Source organism: Corella eumyota, chromosome 1, assembly GCF_963082875.1.
Source record: "Corella eumyota chromosome 1, kaCorEumy4.1, whole genome shotgun sequence".
In the NCBI taxonomy this organism is placed as follows: domain Eukaryota; kingdom Metazoa; phylum Chordata; class Ascidiacea; order Phlebobranchia; family Corellidae; genus Corella; species Corella eumyota.
In genome coordinates this window covers 2843297-2862468 of record NC_137490.1, presented here as the reverse complement: position 1 = coordinate 2862468, position 19172 = coordinate 2843297, and the positions used below count along the sequence as shown (strand labels likewise).

Genomic DNA, 19172 nt, shown 5'->3' with positions numbered 1-19172 from the left:
TTTTTACTAAGCCCAACTATAAACTCAATCAAGTTTAAAACGTTTATTATAATATGTAAAACTTAGCTAAAGAAGTATAGATTTTAATTTCATTGGACTTTTGTAAAAGATTTTATATGCGGTAAAGATTTTCGTTTTTAAATAAATTGAAGTTAGGTAAAAAAAACTTTTTTTGGTAAAATTTTAATATAGTGTACCAAAGAGCCTATAGGCTACATTATATAATAGAAATAGTTTTTATTTAAAAAGCAAGCTATGAACAACACTGTTAGAAGCAAAAAGGCGACAAAAAATTGCACAAACAAAAACTTTTCACAAACATTTGATTCTAACCACCAAGAAAACCTTTTTTGATCTTTAGAGAAAAATTGCAATATTATTTAGTGATTAAAGTTGATTTAATGACATCTTTGATTGATAAAGCTACTTTCATTACATTTACATTTTCACCAAAACTTGTACCATTCCAATTTAAGTCAGTCAATGCCTGAAAATACAAAAAAATAATTTAAATAACCAAAAACAGCTAAAAAAATGTAAATTATAGTAAGTTAAGTCGTACCTTTTTTAAAGCATTATTTTCAGGATTTTCTTTAATTGAAACTAACACAAGTTCTTCCAATTTAAGTTTTTGTTCCATTTTTAGTGTAATATCTTTTTGTTGTAAACATTTGGCAATAATATCCCTTAGTGACTTTAAGTTAGGGGGGTCAATAAGAGTGGGGGCTGGTAGTTGAGTCATTGCCCCCTCCCCATGTCTTGGAAATTAAAATTTAAAATAATTTGTGTAAAAAATTTTTAAATTATTTCCTAAAATTTAAAACAAATTAAAAAATCCTTGAAAAAATGTTCAAAATAAAAATGTTTTTGTAACATTCTAACAAAAATTAAAAAAAAAATTAATTAGTATATTTCTAAAATATTATAAACAACATACTATTAAACCTCTTAAAAAATATTTGCAAAATCTATATAACGTTGTTGTTTCGTATAAAATAAATATATAGTATGTAAACAGCCAATATTTTTATTTATGTTTACAATATAATTTTTAAATTTACCGGTTAATTTGTTGTCGTTTTACTAAAATTGGATTAATTGCAGTTTCAATTGGTTTTAAATTAACCGGACGATCAGGAATTCTCATTTGTTTCAGATGAGATTCGTGCATGTCAGTTATTTCTTGATAGTTGGCCTAAAATATTACAATTTTGATACAAAAATCTTAAGAAAATATATTGTCAAGTTATGAATTAAAATGAACAACTATATATTGTCAAGTTATGAATTAAAATGAACAACCAAATATTTAATAGTAAATCTTCTTTAGTTATCTATTTAAACTATTTATATATACATAAAAAAAATAAATCTTTAATATCAATAACATATTTCTTAATAGAGATATACACTAACAAAATAAATGTTTTTTAAATTAAACAGTATTTTATAACTATATAAGTTGTCAAAACAAAATCAACAAATAAAATAAATAAAATATCAATATGTTATGAAACCGTATTAAACATCATTTGAAGAGTTACCTTATTAAACATATAAACTGACAAAAAATAAGATATTTGGAAGTATTTGAAGAGTTACCTTATTAGACATATAAACTGGAGATTGTAATAGTGTGTCAGGAGCTTCTTCTGTCAACCATGGGTGGTTAACTAAATCACTGACATTCATTCTATCATGAGGGTCCACACATAACAATCTAAAGATATTGTAAAAGAGATGTTAAAAATCAAAACGTATGAAAAATTAAATATGACAATTACAATTAAAAAAACACAATATTTATATTTCTAAAATTTTGAAAAAGAAACGCTTATTAAAATAAAGCAATTTTCATATAAACAAAAATATTGCATTAAAAACAATTACAAAATATGATAACAAAAATACAAATGCAAAAAAAACTTGTGTATTTTACTAACATAAAAAGCCTAATAGTCTACCTTTTTGCTTTAAATATTAAAAACAAAACCCTAACTATAAAGTTAATTTTTTAACATAAAAAAAATTTATATTAAAACAATCCCAAATAGGGAACAAAAATATGCAAAAAAGAACCAATTTGTCATTTTAATCTACCTCAAATTTACAAGAAAAAATTTAAAAAAATTTGTGCTTACTTTTTAACTACATCTCTTGCTCTGTCCGACACCCTTGCCCATTCCCTCTCCGGAAACTGATAAGTTCCGCTCATTATCTTTCTTCTCATACTGCGATCGATCGCTCTTCTCGAAGAGGGTTGTTCTGAGAAGAAGGGGGGATACCCACACATGAGAATGTATATAATGACACCAAGTGACCACATGTCACAACTCTAGACGCAAAAATTAAAAATATCAACAAAGTTTTTACAGAAGGTAGAAAACACAAAATAACCCAAAGCTTGGAAGTAAACCCAACAAGTGGATAACAATAAAAGAAAAAATAAGATTCAAGCATTGACAACAATTAAAAACCTTTCTTGCAATTTGTATTTAATTGTATTTTATTGTAAATACTTTGTCGTAAGTGTAAGAATTTCCTGATGTGCTATTTCTTTCTCTTCTGTGCCTTCTCTGTGCTTCTAAAACCTAAAATTATAAAAAATATCTAGTTTATTACATGTTAAATCAATAAAAAAATATTAACGAAAATTGATGCAAAATGCTTGCCCAGTAAATTTATATTTACAAGTTGATTCCACTCTATAGTCAATGGTTTAATTGTTGTAATAAAGTCGCAACTTTCAACTAATATTTGCCAGTGATAGTTTACCAATGAACCACAAATGGCAAATTTTATTTATTTTGTAGGCATATAACTTGGATGTACGTATATATATATTATTTAGCAGGCTTCAATATCAATATGAAACTATAGGCAGTTTTAAATAAAAAAATGTATTTTTAACATAGTAATAATCATTAAAACAGTAACTATTTACCTGTGGTGATACATAATATGGTGTAAATTGCGGGGTCATTAAATCTCCATTATCAAGTTTAGCAAACCCAAAATCACATAATTTAATGTGAGAATCATCTGATTTTGATTTGTACAATAAATTCTCCGGTTTTAAATCACGATGCGCAATATTCATATTATGTAAATGTTGAACAGCTAAAGCAATCTAAATTATTTAATTTTTTCTTTTTAAAAAAAAGGTTTTCATATTAATTAGATATAACTCTTTTAAATATTATAAAAATTAAATTTATTAACTAATTGAAAAGGCTACTTTGGGGCAGTCCAATATATTATAATCTATAACTAATCAATACAAAAAATTTTAACTGATTAAAAAAACTAAACTACAAAATAAATACTGAACTTCTCCATTATAATACTTTAAAAACAAAAACAAAAAAAATTACCAATTATTTATAAAGAAAATTTTAAAATAGAGTTTTAGTTTTTTAAGACACATTACCTGCATTGTCGTAGCTGCAGCTTGTCTTTCTGTAAACCCATTTTGTTTGCTTATCCTAAAAAACAATTCTCCTCCATCCATCAACTCAAGGACCAGAAGTAAGCGGGATTGTGATTCTGACTCACCTGGAAACTGTAGCTCATTTTTGTAAACTTCATATAAGGCTACTACATGAGCATGCCCACTACACTTCCAATGCATTTGTACCTGAGAAAATTAGGTTGTTTAAATATAAAAATGTAAGCAGTTCATTAACCGGTTGGGTAAATATAATTATAAGGAAGCGTAAAGTAGTAGGTAAAACACTTAAGTTCACTATATGAGGTGCTGGGCTCAATCATCACTGCTCTCATGGTTAAGTTCCCTTAAGTAAGGTGCTATAAATGACATAAACTTTTGCTGAGCCAAAACTTAATCAGCAGCATAATTATCTGGCAATAATATCTATATATAATATTCCAAACTATCAAAGACAACTCAAGACTGAGTCAGGGTAACAAATGTTACTCTATGTTTAGGTTGTGAAGTCGACCTTCCAAAAAAAAATAGCCTAGTAAATAATTCTTAAAAAAACTTTTTGTAGTTCTGATGACCACACTGACCTCTTGCTGTGCTTTAGGTCTATCCACAACAACTTTAATTGCAAATTTTTCTCCTGTATTTCTCTTGGTAGCAGCTCTTACTGGTCCAGATATCCCAGTTCCCAATTTCTGATCCCAATCAACATCATATTCATCTGTTATAGAGGCAGTCTAAAAAAATGAAAATAATTTCAATTTGGCCCAGAGTAATAAATGTTTGAAAAAAAAAATTTAATGAATAAATATAATTTGTTTAATACCAATAAATAATTCTGTCATTTTTAATGGCACCATTGTTATTGTTTATTACATCATTTAAAATTGTTATTATCACTTTACATTTTTTGTTACTAATTTTATTTATATTTAACAAAATTTAATACAAAGTGTTACATAAAAATTTAAAATTAAAAAAAAAGTTTTGTAAATAAATAAATTAAAACCTGGTTAGAATTTATACATATTATTATTATATTAGACAAAAAAGTTACCGAAATACAAAATATTATTGTTTAATGTGACTAAAAGTAAATATTTATAAAGTTAACAAAGAGTAGGCCTGTTTGTTTACCATCAAAGCATTACAATTATCAATCTAACTATTGTAATATTTTTAAAGTTCTTGTTCTTATCAAACTGCATATATACAATTTTTAGTTAGTATTAAATAAAATTTGCGGTAATAAAAAGTTATATTTACCTTTATTTCAATATCAAAATCATGAATGTTGGCATGGCTTGAGTTATTTCTTAATGGCATTTTTTAAAATATTTTAATTTCCTATTTGACCTATAACAAAATTACATTGTTCGTAAATTAACAAAACCAAATAACCACAGATATACATCAAATCAATTGAATACCTAGTAAATAACAAACAAAAAAATGGAATTTTGAAATTACACGAAACAATTAAGGAGATAGTAGTTTTTAGAAGCAAATATTCATAGTATTTTATATTAAATTATTTAAAAATAGTACGTAACACCTTTAAATTATTGATTATATTACATAAGTAACCAAATTTACCCAAGCATTAATTGAACTTATCCTTTATAAAACAATATTTAATATCTTAATTAATGTTTGTTTAAAATATTTATGTTTGTTTTTATTTAGATAGAACAATGTAATAGTTATTAATTAATATGAATAACATTCAAATAGGCACAATGGCACAACAAAAATAAACATTTGAAACTTTAATGGAAAAGATTTAAATTAAAATGTTAAGAAGCCTGACCACCAGACTGAGTCAATTTTTGGGCGATCTTTTTTGCTTTTTGTTTTGCCGTGTCTTTCATAGTGTCAATGGTTTGTTCTTTTAGCGAGATATTAATCTTAGCACTTCCAGATCCAGCGACATTGTATAAAATATTTTCAAACCCAATTTGAGATTTTTTGGCATTCGAAAGCCACCTGTGGCTGCCGAAATTTCGCAAAACTCGACGAAAACCTGTTAAAGATGAATCAACCCAACCCTCTCTTAAAACTGATGTCGTGTTTTCTTTAGGCTGAATCGAAATCTTTTCTTGCACATCCATCATGTGTTTGAAGTTTATATTCCATGAGTAGACAACCATACTTTTCTTAATAGGATCAACAACAGATTCCTCCAAAATATGAGCAACTTGACGAAGATGGGATGAAAAAACTATCCCACCCCATTTAGGAAGAGGGTTACTTTTGCTTAAAACCCTTCTAGTGTAAAGTTTTCCGTCGTTTGTTATTCTCCGTTCCAAGACATCTTCTGTTAGTACATGTTTACTAAATTGGTTTGGATATCTCTTCCAAAATGTTGAAACCACATCTGACCATTTAAAATTTAGTTGGTCTACTAATGAGTTATACTTAGTTAGATCCATAATGAATAGGCTATTGCCTAATAAAAGATGTTATAACTGATACCAGTTGCAAAATAGCTGTTAGGAATAAAAAAATCACAAGTTGATCTTATTCGCTTATTATTTAGTTATTTTTAATGATTTTCCAATAATTAGCAATAATATATTTGTATGATATCATAACATCAGAAATTGTATACAAAAATTAGCTAATTATTGTAAGTTTAATGTGCTTAGTTGAAGAATATAAACTAGACAACTAACATGTTAATTTAAAATCTAAAACTATTTTAACATTTTAACAGAACGATCAGGCTTACTAAACTAACTAACAACTAACGATTTAACGTTAATCTGACTGATTTTACAATATTAAAAGTTAACCTAACAAAACAGTCCAAAATTTGCTATTACGATGTACATTTAATCACTTATAGTAAGCAATATTAATCAATACCAGTTTCCAGTCCAGTCACGTACACTAAAATTAAAACCACGCTTTTTCACATTTCTCTTACATGACAAGCTAAAAACCTGAAGGGCAAACCTACGTAACTCCCAGTAAAAAATTATCCCCACCTATGATAATAAAGTATTTACTTTTTTAGAAAAAGTATCTACCAGCACGTGTTTTTGTTTGTTTTGAAATTGTGTTGCATTAAAAACGTAAATAAAACATTTTAAACTGAATATTTATGTTCAAATTTTGTTTATTTGTCAATTATTTAAATTATTTTTAATATCACATGCTACAGGCATCAAGTGAATTTTCTTAAGGCTTTCAATTTGTGTAGATAAACTGGAAAAAATGGCAGAAGAAACTAATAATTTATCGTTTATACAAGAAGTAAATCCAACGACTGGAAAACTGGAATGGGTTGCACAAAATGACGAAGAACGAGATTATTTTACAGGTAATTGTTGTGTTTTAGACTTCAAATATATTGTAATAATTAAATTATACAAAATATGCTACATTTTGCAAAAGCAATTAAAGTCTTGAAGTTATATTCAAGTGTACAAGAATATGAAAAAATGCACAAAATATATCTAATATTTTATAGAAAAAAAAACTAAAACATTAATTTTTTATTATTACTAACTTTACACATTATTACTTGTGTGGTTTATAGTTTGTTCAAACTTCATTTAGATATAGCTCGTTCTTCTTATGCTGATATGCTTCATGACATGGAAAGAAACCAACTTTATTATAAAGCAATTATTAAAGCTGTGCAAGAAATGCATAGAAGAGGAAAAAAGGCGAAGGTTCTTGACATCGGAACTGGGTCAGGATTATTATCCATGATGGCTGCTAAAGCTGGAGCTGATACTATAACAGCAATAGAAGTAAATTTATAAAAGTTTTTTTTATAAAAGCACATTTTCCAAATTTAGATTAAATATTTTTTACTAGTTTCACCTTATTTTTGCCTCAAGTTTTATGCTATTTTTCTGTAAAAGTAAAATGTATTTTCTGTTTTTTAACTTCTTATGTTTATCAATTTATTTTGCTTTTAGGTATTTAGCCCTATGGCTGATGTAGCAAGAAATGTGACAAAGTTTAATGGATTTGAGAATATTAAAATAATTAACAAACATTCAACAGAAGTTGAGTTAGGAGTTGATATGAAAGTAAATCAGTTTAAAATTTTGTTAGGTTTTTTTTTTTATTTCAGGGCCAATATAATCATCTTAACTTTGTTTTGAGTTTGTCAATTTTTTTTGTGGCAGCTAGTTTTAAGAAAACATTGTTTTAACATATTTTTTTTACAGGACAAAGCTAATATATTAATTACTGAGCTGTTCGATACAGAACTTATTGGCGAAGGTGCATTATGTGCTTATGAGCATGCCCATGCAAACCTTATGGAAGAGGTAAGTACATTATAGGTTGTGAACCAATACTTTAGCTCGATAGATTAACATAATTTAAACAGTAATTTACACTATGGCATTCGAGGAAATATTCGTTGTTAATAATATTAACTTAAATCTATTGAAAACTGATTTATATTTAGGATTGTATTGCTGTTCCTCATAAAGCAATCACGTACATACAAGTTGTGGAATCTAAAGTTATGAGGTCCTGGCATGGACTTCAACCCATTCCCATACAAACCAAAGACAACTCCTCTATTATATCCCCTCCTCCCCTAATGGTAAAAGGGGTTGGAGTGCCTGCAGTTCATGATATTCAATTGACTGAAATGCCCCAGAATTTGTTCAAGAAAATGTCTAATGCAGTGAAAGTGTTTGAGTTTGAATGGGGAAGTAAAAAGTTGTCGAGTAATCCTCGATGTAGTGTGAATAAAACAGTTGCAACAAGCAGTGGAAATGTACAGGTAAATAACAGTGTGAAGGCTTAGCTATAAATATATTTGCATACCATTCTTTAAATGTATAGGCCTTTAAATTTATAGGTCAACTACGCTCTGATTGTATAGGCCTATATAATATAAAAATTCTGTGATTGTGTAATCTTATGATTGCTTTTTTGGGGGGTTTAACAGTTTGGCTCTTTGACAGTGTTTATGCCAATTTTTTTATTAAAATGCCATTAAAAATGCCACAAAAAATGCCAAATAACAGCAAAATAACCACCTACACATAATTGTATTTAGATAATATTGTCATGGTGGGACTTAGAGATGGATTTTGAAGGTGAAATAATTTTAAGTACAGCCCCATCGTGGTTACATCCTACCCCTAACAACATGCAGTGGAGGGATCATTGGATGCAAAGTGTTTACTTTCCCCCTTCTACTGTACAGTGTAAAGCAAATGATTTGATCACAGTAAAGGTATTGGGGTTAATTAATAATTAACATGTGTTGAAAATTAATTATAAGGCTTTTAAATAAATTTAGAAACTTTCTAATTTTGTCAAACCCAAATTTTGTCATTTTTTTAGGCTTTTCATGATGCTTACTCAATGTGGTTCGAAATATTTGAAGACGAAGTTAAAGAAAATATTGAACTGAAAAAAATAATCCGACCAGTTTGTGAATACCCTCCAAGAATAAAATGGAGTCGACGACGATTAGGAATGATTAACAATGAAGAGAGAAATCAAATATTTACTAAAGTATTGGATAACATGAATGACGAAACTAAATCTGGGCTGGCTTTATGTGTAAATGATTTTGGCCTTCAACCTTTAATTGCTGCAAAAACCGGTTTTAAAAAAATCATAGCTTTAGAACATTCAAAATTTGGACAAGATGGTTTAAAAGATATTTTGGAATATAATAAAATAAACAATGTCGATGTCATTCTCTTGGACAAGTTTAATATAGATGATTACAAAGAACGAATTAGCTTCTTGTTTGCAGAACCTTTTTTCACAACTTCTATTCTACCTTGGCACGACTTGTATTTTTGGTATGCAAGAACCAGGTTAGATTCTTGCCTTACATCAGATGCAAAAATAATGCCACTAACAGCTCATCTTTATTTTGCCGCAGTTCATTTTTCGGACCTATCAAAAATTCGATCGCCGGTTGGTATTGTGGAAGGTTTTGATGTTTCAATCATGGATGAAATGATAGAAAATGCCCTTGAAACTAAAGAATATCATGAAGCAGAACCTCATTCTTTATGGGAATATCCTAATACCATTTTAAGTGAACCCAAGAATGTAATGACATTCGACTTTACTAAATGTGTGCCCAAAAATATTATTCAAAATTCTGGTGTATTGTCTGTTAATAATAAGGGCAATCTAAAAGCACAAGAGTGTCATGGTATAGTTATATGGATGGACTATGATTTAGACCCGAGTACAACTATAACAACCGGGTTAAAGGCAATTAATAATGATAACTCAACCATATGGGACATGCACCATAAGCAGGGCATATTTTTCTTTAGAAAACCCATTCCAATATGTGAAAGTTTGAATATTAAATTTTCGGTCAAATTTACTGCAGATAATGGAGATTTAAAATTAAAATTTGATGTGTAATAATACTTTTGCCTGTTTTATATTTTTGATAACATGTAAAGTTTCATAATAAATTTTCTCAAAAAAATTTGTCGTTTTATCTGATGTAAAACATTAAAAAACATTTTCCAAGTCGAAATTTATAGAAAATACACAAAATTATGACGTCATTACCGTGGGAAAATAGCACATGGCTTAAATAAGAACAAAGCAAACAAAACGTATCGATATATTTTTAAATATAGATTTTAAAACACGTCAACCTTACCCAGTTTATCACTTACACATGGGTAATAGTTGGTAATTTACAGTAGTTAGTTGTGTTATATCGAATAGAATAATAATGAAGATGTTCATCGGAAAAACTTGTTTGTTTAATATTTTAATATGCGTTTTTTTAATAGTGTTAATTTTAACGGAGGTAAGAAAATATGTAGAGTTTATATATATTTTTATAAAAAAATATATTTACATTTTTTTGTATATCTTTACACTCGATATGGGAAGATCGAATGCGCGACCTAAACATAGAGTAACATCAGTTACCCCGACCTAGTCTCGAGTTGTCTTTAGCAGTTTTTATGGCTCCGCAAGTGTTTATACTACCAATCCTAACTTAAGCACGCTACAGCATGAGAGCAGTGGGGATTGAACCCACGACCTCATAATGGTGTAGCAATTGTTCTTACCCCTACACCGGACTATCGAATTCTTTACCTATACGCCCAAGCATTAAAATTGTTAGTTGTAATATGGTCACAACACATGAAATATTGCATGATTTTTATGTAACTTTTGAATATATATTGAACTTTTTACACGACAGTTGTTTAAATTCCAGGTAAATTCAACTTTATCAAAATCAAAAAAGAAGAAACCCAAGGCACCAGTACGGCCTCCAGGTGTCGCATATCACAACAAGAAATACCCAAATAACTGTCATGGTGTGTGATAATAAAAATTATAATTTGATTTATCAAACTGTGTATATTAAGACATCATAAAGTGCATTATTATTGGACCATTTTATGCTCTACTAATTACTAATATACTTGAATAGCACAACATAACGAAAATATTAAGCCAAATAAAACCCCAACTTTAAAAATCTTAACAACGTAAGCCAATTTTTATTAAAATATGACTTCATTTTTTACCTTTCTTGTAGTTTGTCGTTTAATGGTTGAGGAAATTGAAAAAAGATTGAAAGGTGAAGACACAAAAGATCTGACTGAAGAGGAAATCAAAGAAAAAAAGAGGAAGGATCGAAGAAAATCAAAGGCAGAAAGAAAACGGCAAAGGTTTGTATTAAAACAGCAGCTTTAACGTTAAGTTATTAGACCCTTTAACCTAAAGTTTATGTGCACCAGTTAACAATTTTTTTACAAAATGCACCAACTATAATTTATGCAATCGAACTAATAATGCCGAATAAAAAAAAAATTTTCTTTTTATAAAGACACAACTTATATTTTAAACATATTTATTTGTTAATTAGAGCTTTGCCGATGATGACTGCAATAGAAGAGGTCTGTAACGCTATGCTACTATACGTCCCACAAAGCAAAAAGGATACATTCAGGTAAAAGTGTTAATTTTTTTTTTTGAACGTTTCTGTTAAATTTTATTTTTTTAAATTTAGGTACGTATTAAAGGACACGCTAAAAGATGTTAATTCACTGATTGCGTCACAAGAAGTGGACGACGCAGAATCAGAAAAAGTGTCGAGTGAATATGAAGGTTATAGACATCCAGAAACTAACCAACTAATGGAAAAAGTTCGTAATAGTAGCAGTAGACTCCACTAAATTATATTGCATTTACCTATGCAATAAAATATTTGCCTTAACATTACAAAGTTTAAATGTCGAATCGCATACGTTTTACTAAAAAAAGGGCAATCCAGGTTTATTACATAAGTTTTAATGTACGAAGTTTAGGCAATTTTGTAATCGTTTTATAACGAATAAGATGATCTTCGTAGATTTTTTGTTTATAAATTATAGTTTGCAAAAAATATTTAAAATGTTCTAACTAGGATATTTTGTAGTGTGATGAAATTATCAATAAACGAGAGAATGAATTATTGAAGTGGAATGAACAGGAAGAAAAGTCTGAAGATCTGATGACGTTTTTATGTCAGGAAAGGTTTGTGGATTTATACAAAATGACATTTTTTACTTTTTACAATTTAACTGCAAATGCACAGTAGCCCTAAAGGTCGGAACTTAACTCAAAAATTAAGCTTGTCTATTTTCTTTTGCTATCTATAATCCAATATAGAAAAGAAGGCAGCTGTGGCGCTAACCCGTTACAAAATAAGGGCTGTATGTGTCTTTTGTTACGGCGCCTAAAAGTGAAAACAAATTAGTATAAGTACGCCTACCTAAATATATATTTTAATACTGACTCTGTCGAACCATAGTCAAATCGTAACAAAAATTGCCTGGGGTATTAATATTAATAAATCATTCATTCGATAGAAAGCTTGTTGATAGTTTATCTCTTTCAACCTGTGGAAAAAAAACAAAAACAAGTTAAAGTAAGAAACAAACAATTATAAATATTTTATGATAAGTTCAACTTACCTTTTTCGTAGGGTCTTTGCCAAAGATGACGATGTTTCATGTCTAGAAGAAACCAACGTAAAGAGCGAGTTATGGACTAAAGCGTTTGATGTGGTACTTACAAAACATCCAGAACTAAAACATCAAGAATTTTAAAATTATCAAAGTAAAAAAGATTTGGCTAAATAAAATTTATTGTGTCAAAAGCAAAAAGTTATTAAATTTTTTGTTTAATCTTTTGCTTATGATGTTTTTTAAGTTTGTAAATGCATAATACTTAAATACATAGTGTAAAAAATGCTTTTAGCTTGTAATTTATTAAGCAAATATGTCCAAAAAAACTCAACCGTATATACTATATGTTGTTAGTGCATTAAAAAAATAAAAAACGAATAAAATTATGCAACAATTGGGTTTAAATACTGGTATTTTAACAGAACAAAAATTTTAAAAAATATCAACAGAAAAAATTTAATATATAAATTTTTGTGGAAAAAAATTATTTTTACAAAATTTAGTTTGGTAAAAAAAATTAGATAGTTACGAGAATACAGCAAAGTAATATTTAACTGAGATACAAAATTTTTAGAGATTTTTTCAAGTGTCAAAGCATTTTCAAGGCAATAGGCATTTTTATAAAATCAAGCAACTATGGCACAATGACTAAAACATACAAAATTAAACTGTATATATTGTTCAAAAAAAAAATGCAACATGCTCTTTCAAACCCAACTTAAAATTAGGTATATTTCAAACCATACTCATTAAAATGGTGTGGTTTACTGAATTAAAAGTAGTAGTTTTTAATTATACAGAAACCTTCACAAAAAGTAAGATTAGAAAACTATTTAGTCACAGTGTTTTGACACTTTTTTTTAACAGAGTACCACTTTTTATAAGAAAATATTCACAAAAACAAGAGATTCAAGAGAAAATAATTAAAATATAGAAGAAATATAACAGCACTAACCTGCTATGAAAAGGGTATAAAACAAAAGAATAGAATATAGAGTGCTATAAACAGTATTTTTTTCACATTTTTTTAAAAATAGAAATTGGTAAAAAAGGGGGTTTAATTATATATTACCCATACATGTACAAAATTTTAGGGTGCAATTAACTTTAACCCCCCCCCCAAAAAATCCCTTCAAAGATGGTTCATAGACAAGAGCTAGTCTATTAATTACTTTCTTGTATATGAAAACCTTGCAAAACAATCGTTAATACTATTGTTTGAAACTGATGAACTCTGTGATTTTTCAAATGGGACAAATCCAGCTTCTGATGCCATTGCGCTAACTCTCTCTGAGAATCCTGCAACTTGTGGCTTGCTAAGGTCTAAAATATACCTAAAAAGAAATATGTGATTATATTAAAAAAATAAAAATCAAAAATCGATTTCTACTTGATTTGGAAATCATAGAAATGTAAATCGGCAAAAAATGATATTAGTAAAAAATTAATATATTGGGTAAAAACATTGGTGTGCTAATTGTAAATCTAACAAAATTTTACTTTCATAATTAAATGAAAAATGTTTTATATTGTACTGGAATAAAATGCAAAAACATAACTTACTTGACAAGCTCTATATTTAAGGTTGCTTGATCTGCAAATATTTCTGAAAGTGCTGGATTCAAGACTTGGACCATACTATTAAAAATAATTTAGTTTTATTTATATAAAATGTAAAATAAAATGCATATTATAGTATATATATATATATGAAATCTATAAATTTTTTATTACTAGTTGTTAAAAACAAGTTACTAACTGATAAGATTTTACCAGCAGCGTGGAGTAGTGGTAAGAACACTTGCTACACCACACATGAGATCATGGGTTCAATCCCCACTGATCTCATGCTGTAGCGCCCTTGAGTAAGGCGCTATAAACGATATGAACTCCTGCTAAGCCAGCACTTAATCAGTAGTATAATTATCGGGCAATTATAGTCTATAATATCCCAAACTGCCACAGGCAACTCGAGACTGGGTCGGAGTAACTGATGTTACTCTATGTTTAAGTCGCGCATTCGACTTTCCCACATCGAGGATAAAGATATATACAAAAAAAAAGATTTGAAATACCTTGCTGATATGAAAGCGCTGTTAAACAATTTCTTAAACTTTGATTTTTTAGGCAGATCAGATAAAGAGTTTAAAGGTAGAAAGTGCATACAAACTTCTTCACAAGCTATTGGTGCTGCAAAGTAATTGTTTTATTTTTCTGAACTTACTTTAAACCCAAAAATGAAATGTTTTTATAAAACATAATTGACAATACATAGTAGCACTACCCTATTCACAATTGATTTTATAAATAATTTTTTTTAAAATAGATAACAGCATCGGACTTAAGCAAATGCTTAATACAAATGCTTGACAAAACATATCTAGATTTTTAGCAATCACACAACACAAATAAATGTGAAGGCACATTTCAGTTCCAATACATATAACAAAACCGGCAGCGTGGTGTAGTGGTAGGAACCCTTGCTACACCACACATGAGTTCGTGGGTTCAATCCCCACTGATCTTATTATGTAGTGCCCTTGAGTAAGGCGCTATAAACGGTATAACCTCCTGCTGAGCCAGCACTTAATCAGCAGCTCAATTATCAGGCAATTATAATCTATAATATCCCAAACTGCCACAGGCAACTCGAGACTGGGTCGGGGTAACTGATGTTACTCTATGTTTAAGTCGCGCATTCGACTCTTCCACATCGTGGATAAAGATATCTACAAAAAAAACAAACATTTTGAATTTATTACCATAAAATTCTCGATTTCCTTCCTTTCCCTGAGTAAACTCCTGCAAGTCAGCATGGTCTTCTATATTTTTCTCGTCAACTTCAACAATTTTATCTTGAGTAGTTTGTGATTTAACGTAAGGGAGACCTGTTTGTAATTCATGGAATAAACTTAAAAGATTGTGAAAAGCGATATCTTCAGAATTCTGTATTAAAAAAAAAAGTTAATTTTTTACAACAGAGTATTTGATATTTAAGTGATAGGCTATATATGAAATTTAATAATTTTGTATCCACAGTTTAACTCAAATTGTGGTTAGTAGCAAATAAATAAACTTTTATTAAAACTTGGTGATTAATTTACGAGTTAGCCGAAATCAAGTTTTAAAAATAAATGTAGGAGTCAAATTCAAAACATTTGGTCTCAAAAAAACTAAAGTTTTTAATTGTTAATATGACTTGTTTTTTTGAAAAACTTTTAACAAAAAAAAATTAAGTTAAAAATAACATCTAAACTCTTCTAATATAAAAGAGTATTTAGAAACCGGAATTTCTATTCAATTATTTAATGTTGTTGAATAGACTATTTATAAATTAAACAAACAATTTAACAATGTTTTTGATGATGTAACTACTTTCTACTTACATTACTTGGTTTTCCATTAACAGTTTTAAGTAAGGATTGTTCGTTAGTATCAATACCGAATGCAACAAAGGGACCAGTAACCATATCCCCCCAGTAGCCACGACAGGGTACCTTTTCACCATTTCTCTAAAAAAGAAAATTTGAATCATGAAGTTTTTTATTTAAATATTTTAATCATTTCTGAAAAAACAAAAAAAATTGTCATTTTTTTGTAACTTTTTACGAAACTGAAAAGATGTAAAAATTTTATTAAAAAAACAACTTTTGTATTTATATAAAAAATTTAGGATTTTTCATATAAAGTTGGTTACAAAACTTGCGTTGCATTTAAACTATTAAATGTTTTACCTTTTTTAAAATGATTCCACTTGCCATGGATTTATTCGGTCGATCGTAAATCCCCTCCCTCCCCTCAAATGCGACCCCATTCTCTCTCCACCGAAAATATTCATGTTTTGTGATCACTTTTGCCTACATTTATAAAATATCAATCAATTTTAAAACAAAATATTATAAAAAATTAAAGAAAAAAAAAACTTTTAAAAATTGAATTTTTTAAGTTTATAAACAGTTTCACAAAGTTTATAAACAGTTTCACAACAGATTGAATGTTAGATACTGAACACAATTTAAAAAATACCTAACATAAATCTGTAAGCAACAGATTCAAAAAAATTTCACACAATCACATAAAAAATAAAATCCAACAACTCACATCAAGTTCATGTAGTTTCATTGAAAGATCCCAATCATAAGCTCCTTTTCTTGAATCGTATCTAGTAGTAAGATATTGCCTCAACCTACTATCCCACATACTTAATACATTAAAAAACTTCATGTCTGGTTCTTTCCAAAATTTGAAAATTCCTTCAAGGTAATCTCGTTCTTTGTACTAAAAATTAAAAGTATTTAGCAAAAAATTAAAGATTAATTTTTTCTTATTTTAGTAGTTAAAATTTTAAGTAAAATATTTTGATAAATTTTGTAAATTTTTCAATTAAAAAAAAAATAAATACAAGTTTAATTAAACAATTTCCCCGAAATTCAAGTGTTATTGACAGTAATCTTGTATTTTAATCAAAAAACAATATGTCATACTGACAATACATGATTAATTATAGTTTGGCATCCACCTTTAATTGAGATAAGTCGATAGTTGGCATTCTTTCATCAGAATAATCTAGATCTGTGATCATTTCAACAAATAAGCTCGCTTTTTCTTGTAAATATTGAACAGTTTGTTGCCGAACTAAAGTGTTTCCGTATAACTCGGCAAATAATTCAACTTTTTCTACAAAAATTATACAAATTTTTAATTTATTTTGCAATTGTGTTTTATTTTTAAAAAGTCTTTATACATGTAACTTATTGGGCCACAAAAACTAAATTTAAAAGTTGGTGTTTTAATATAGGCTATACAAAAATTTGGTTAAAAGGTTTAATTTTAACAAAATTTGATATTTAATGGACTTAATTGGTCTAAGTTGTTTTACCTTGTAAGCCCATTCTATGGGAAGGTTCTAGAGCGAGTGTAAGTAACAATAAATGTCTCCCCAGTAATTCGAGATTGTTTTCAATAACATAAATCTGTCAAAAAAAAATCAATAAATTTAATCATAATTTTTAAAACTAGACCAGTAAATCAGGATTTTGTTTATCGCTAAAAAAAAAAACACTTACTATCTGACCTACATAACAATCAATAATAGATTATGTATTTGATTAATTCTAAACAAAAATAGGTTAATTAGTTAAAGTGGTTTGTACATATTTCTACAAGTGAAACATAATAACAACTAAATAATTTAAAAAAACTAATAAAACATCGTTTTTAACAGGTTTTTTAAAATTAATATCATACCATTAATTCAGAAGAATTTTAAAGGTTATAATCTGAACAATATTTGAATTTGTTTACCAATTTTCCACTTGAACGTCTATTTTTAAATTTAGATTGATTATGGCACTTTATTTCTTAGTAAAATAAGTCTATTTTGATAATGCAACTTTATAATTAAGATTATATTGAGTAGCTTAGTCTACAGAAACACAAACTTATATGGTCTTGCCTATAACTTCAAATGTAATTTTAAAAGTTTTTCAACACAAAAATATCTATGTAAGTATGCACTACATAAAAAACGTTATAAGTTTTAATTCTCATACCAGTTTTTTATTGATACAATATTTACTATAAAAGTTATAATATACTTACATGTATTTTTCTTCTTTTATGTCGGGTCCTTAAAGCCATTGTTTTAAGTAAATGTCGACAATCCCCCGCACCAACAACTAATATATTAACTACTTGTACTGCTTCATTATTTCCAATTGTTTCTTCTTTATGTTCAGAACATTGACTTAACTGTAAATCTGAAAAAAAATGTAATGTGTTATATAGACTTAATCAGTGGCAAGGTGAAGTAGTAAGAACACTTGGCTTCACTACTTAGAGTACTGAGTTTAAATCCAACTGCTCCAATGCTGTAGCGCTCTTACCTAAGGCAGTATAAAACATATGAACTCATTTAAACGTAAACACCAATCTGCAGATTAATTGTTAAGTAAATACACATAATTAATAATATCTTAAACTAGCAAAGAAACCCAAGACTGGGTCAGTGTAACAAATGTTTCTTTGATTAGAATGTAACGAAAGCCTTTTCACATCGACAATAAATAAATACAAACAGATTTTTCAAGAATTAAATATTCCTCAATTACCATCAAATTTTTACAAATTAAATAAAAAGATACAAGTTAAATAATAGTTTACCTTCTTGTAGGTCAATTGCTGGGCTAAATCCCCACATTGTAACTGAACCGAATCCTTCACCAGACATTTTGTTTAATTGTAATACAATTATAGAACAGCCATACAGTAATAATAGGTAAATTAACAAAAATCTACAATAAAAATGTAGACGTGATAGACTGAACGTATATATCCTATATCAATATATAATATCTGAATATTAGCCTATAATATATAAAAAAAATACATCACAATATAAGAATAAATCCGTCTGATAACAATCATTTTTAACAAAAATTAAGTTTTACAGAAGAATTGTTGATAGGGTTACTTATAAGTCTGTCAGTTATCGCCGTTCCGTTTAACTAGCAAACTAGCTAACCCATTATCAGATTTATTTGCTATCAGATAACGTAAATACATAAAAACACATACTCAAATCTTAATATATATCTTCACCATACTTTCAATATCATAATATTAAAAACATATCAATATATGGACTACATTAAACAACTATAACTGTTGTCACTTTATTTTATATTTTTAAAATTAAATTGTTTACTGGTTTCGAATCAAATAAACTGATAGGAAACTATTTTATGACGTCATCGATTTTGATGATGATTGACATTTATGGGATCGTA

The 19172-nt window shown here is 28.0% G+C and overlaps 5 protein-coding genes across 5 annotated transcripts; 2 read left to right on the top strand and 3 right to left on the bottom strand.

The window, feature by feature from the left end:
- Positions 1-82: 82 nt before the first annotated feature.
- LOC145764106 (MAP kinase-activated protein kinase 5-like) lies at positions 83-4822 on the bottom strand. Its single transcript, XM_082575694.1, has 10 exons — positions 4712-4822; positions 4033-4182; positions 3431-3637; positions 2945-3130; positions 2520-2591; positions 2142-2335; positions 1603-1720; positions 1062-1195; positions 563-758; positions 83-487 (listed from the first exon to the last, which is right to left on the bottom strand). Exons 1-10 carry the CDS (start codon positions 4769-4771, stop codon positions 377-379), a joined length of 1428 nt encoding a protein of 475 aa, XP_082431820.1. The 5' UTR covers positions 4772-4822; the 3' UTR covers positions 83-376.
- A 66-nt stretch (positions 4823-4888) lies between these two features.
- Positions 4889-5930, bottom strand: LOC145764107 (PRELI domain-containing protein 1, mitochondrial-like). Its single transcript, XM_082575695.1, has one exon. It carries the CDS (start codon positions 5875-5877, stop codon positions 5242-5244), a length of 636 nt encoding a protein of 211 aa, XP_082431821.1. The 5' UTR covers positions 5878-5930; the 3' UTR covers positions 4889-5241.
- Positions 5931-6633: 703 nt separating this feature from the next.
- On the top strand, positions 6634-9823 carry LOC145758199 (protein arginine N-methyltransferase 7-like). Its single transcript, XM_082572495.1, has 7 exons — positions 6634-6770; positions 7010-7206; positions 7378-7491; positions 7633-7734; positions 7878-8201; positions 8481-8660; positions 8771-9823. Exons 1-7 carry the CDS (start codon positions 6665-6667, stop codon positions 9821-9823), a joined length of 2076 nt encoding a protein of 691 aa, XP_082428621.1. The 5' UTR covers positions 6634-6664.
- A 322-nt stretch (positions 9824-10145) lies between these two features.
- On the top strand, positions 10146-12525 carry LOC145764038 (uncharacterized). Its single transcript, XM_082575606.1, has 7 exons — positions 10146-10223; positions 10644-10746; positions 10971-11103; positions 11301-11384; positions 11445-11580; positions 11853-11950; positions 12402-12525. The coding sequence occupies exons 1-7, from the start codon at positions 10146-10148 to the stop codon at positions 12523-12525; spliced, it is 756 nt and encodes a 251-aa protein (XP_082431732.1).
- Positions 12526-12694: 169 nt separating this feature from the next.
- On the bottom strand, positions 12695-18743 carry LOC145764207 (dynein axonemal assembly factor 3-like). Its single transcript, XM_082575814.1, has 11 exons — positions 18547-18743; positions 17986-18143; positions 17264-17357; positions 16904-17061; positions 16486-16662; positions 16119-16241; positions 15771-15896; positions 15147-15330; positions 14460-14574; positions 13948-14022; positions 12695-13718 (listed from the first exon to the last, which is right to left on the bottom strand). The coding sequence occupies exons 1-11, from the start codon at positions 18611-18613 to the stop codon at positions 13553-13555; spliced, it is 1443 nt and encodes a 480-aa protein (XP_082431940.1). The 5' UTR covers positions 18614-18743; the 3' UTR covers positions 12695-13552.
- Positions 18744-19172: the final 429 nt, after the last annotated feature.

Coding starts and splice junctions, on each gene's coding strand:
- LOC145764106 (XM_082575694.1), bottom strand. CDS start 4,771: ATGCCATTAAGAAATAACTCAAGCCATGCCAACATTCATGATTTTGAT. Junction 2,336..2,519: donor ATTCTTACACTTACGACAAA/GTATTTACAATA, acceptor TTTTGCGTCTAG/AGTTGTGACATGTGGTCACT. Junction 1,721..2,141: donor GCAAGAGATGTAGTTAAAAA/GTAAGCACAAAT, acceptor CAATATCTTTAG/ATTGTTATGTGTGGACCCTC.
- LOC145764107 (XM_082575695.1), bottom strand. CDS start 5,877: ATGGATCTAACTAAGTATAACTCATTAGTAGACCAACTAAATTTTAAA.
- LOC145758199 (XM_082572495.1), top strand. CDS start 6,665: ATGGCAGAAGAAACTAATAATTTATCGTTTATACAAGAAGTAAATCCA. Junction 7,207..7,377: donor ATACTATAACAGCAATAGAA/GTAAATTTATAA, acceptor TTTTGCTTTTAG/GTATTTAGCCCTATGGCTGA. Junction 8,661..8,770: donor ATGATTTGATCACAGTAAAG/GTATTGGGGTTA, acceptor TCATTTTTTTAG/GCTTTTCATGATGCTTACTC.
- LOC145764038 (XM_082575606.1), top strand. CDS start 10,146: ATGAAGATGTTCATCGGAAAAACTTGTTTGTTTAATATTTTAATATGC. Junction 11,385..11,444: donor AGCAAAAAGGATACATTCAG/GTAAAAGTGTTA, acceptor TTTTAAATTTAG/GTACGTATTAAAGGACACGC. Junction 11,951..12,401: donor ACGTTTTTATGTCAGGAAAG/GTTTGTGGATTT, acceptor CCTTTTTCGTAG/GGTCTTTGCCAAAGATGACG.
- LOC145764207 (XM_082575814.1), bottom strand. CDS start 18,613: ATGTCTGGTGAAGGATTCGGTTCAGTTACAATGTGGGGATTTAGCCCA. Junction 16,663..16,903: donor TCGACTTATCTCAATTAAAG/GTGGATGCCAAA, acceptor TTTAATTTTTAG/TACAAAGAACGAGATTACCT. Junction 13,719..13,947: donor TTAAATATAGAGCTTGTCAA/GTAAGTTATGTT, acceptor ATTTCTTTTTAG/GTATATTTTAGACCTTAGCA.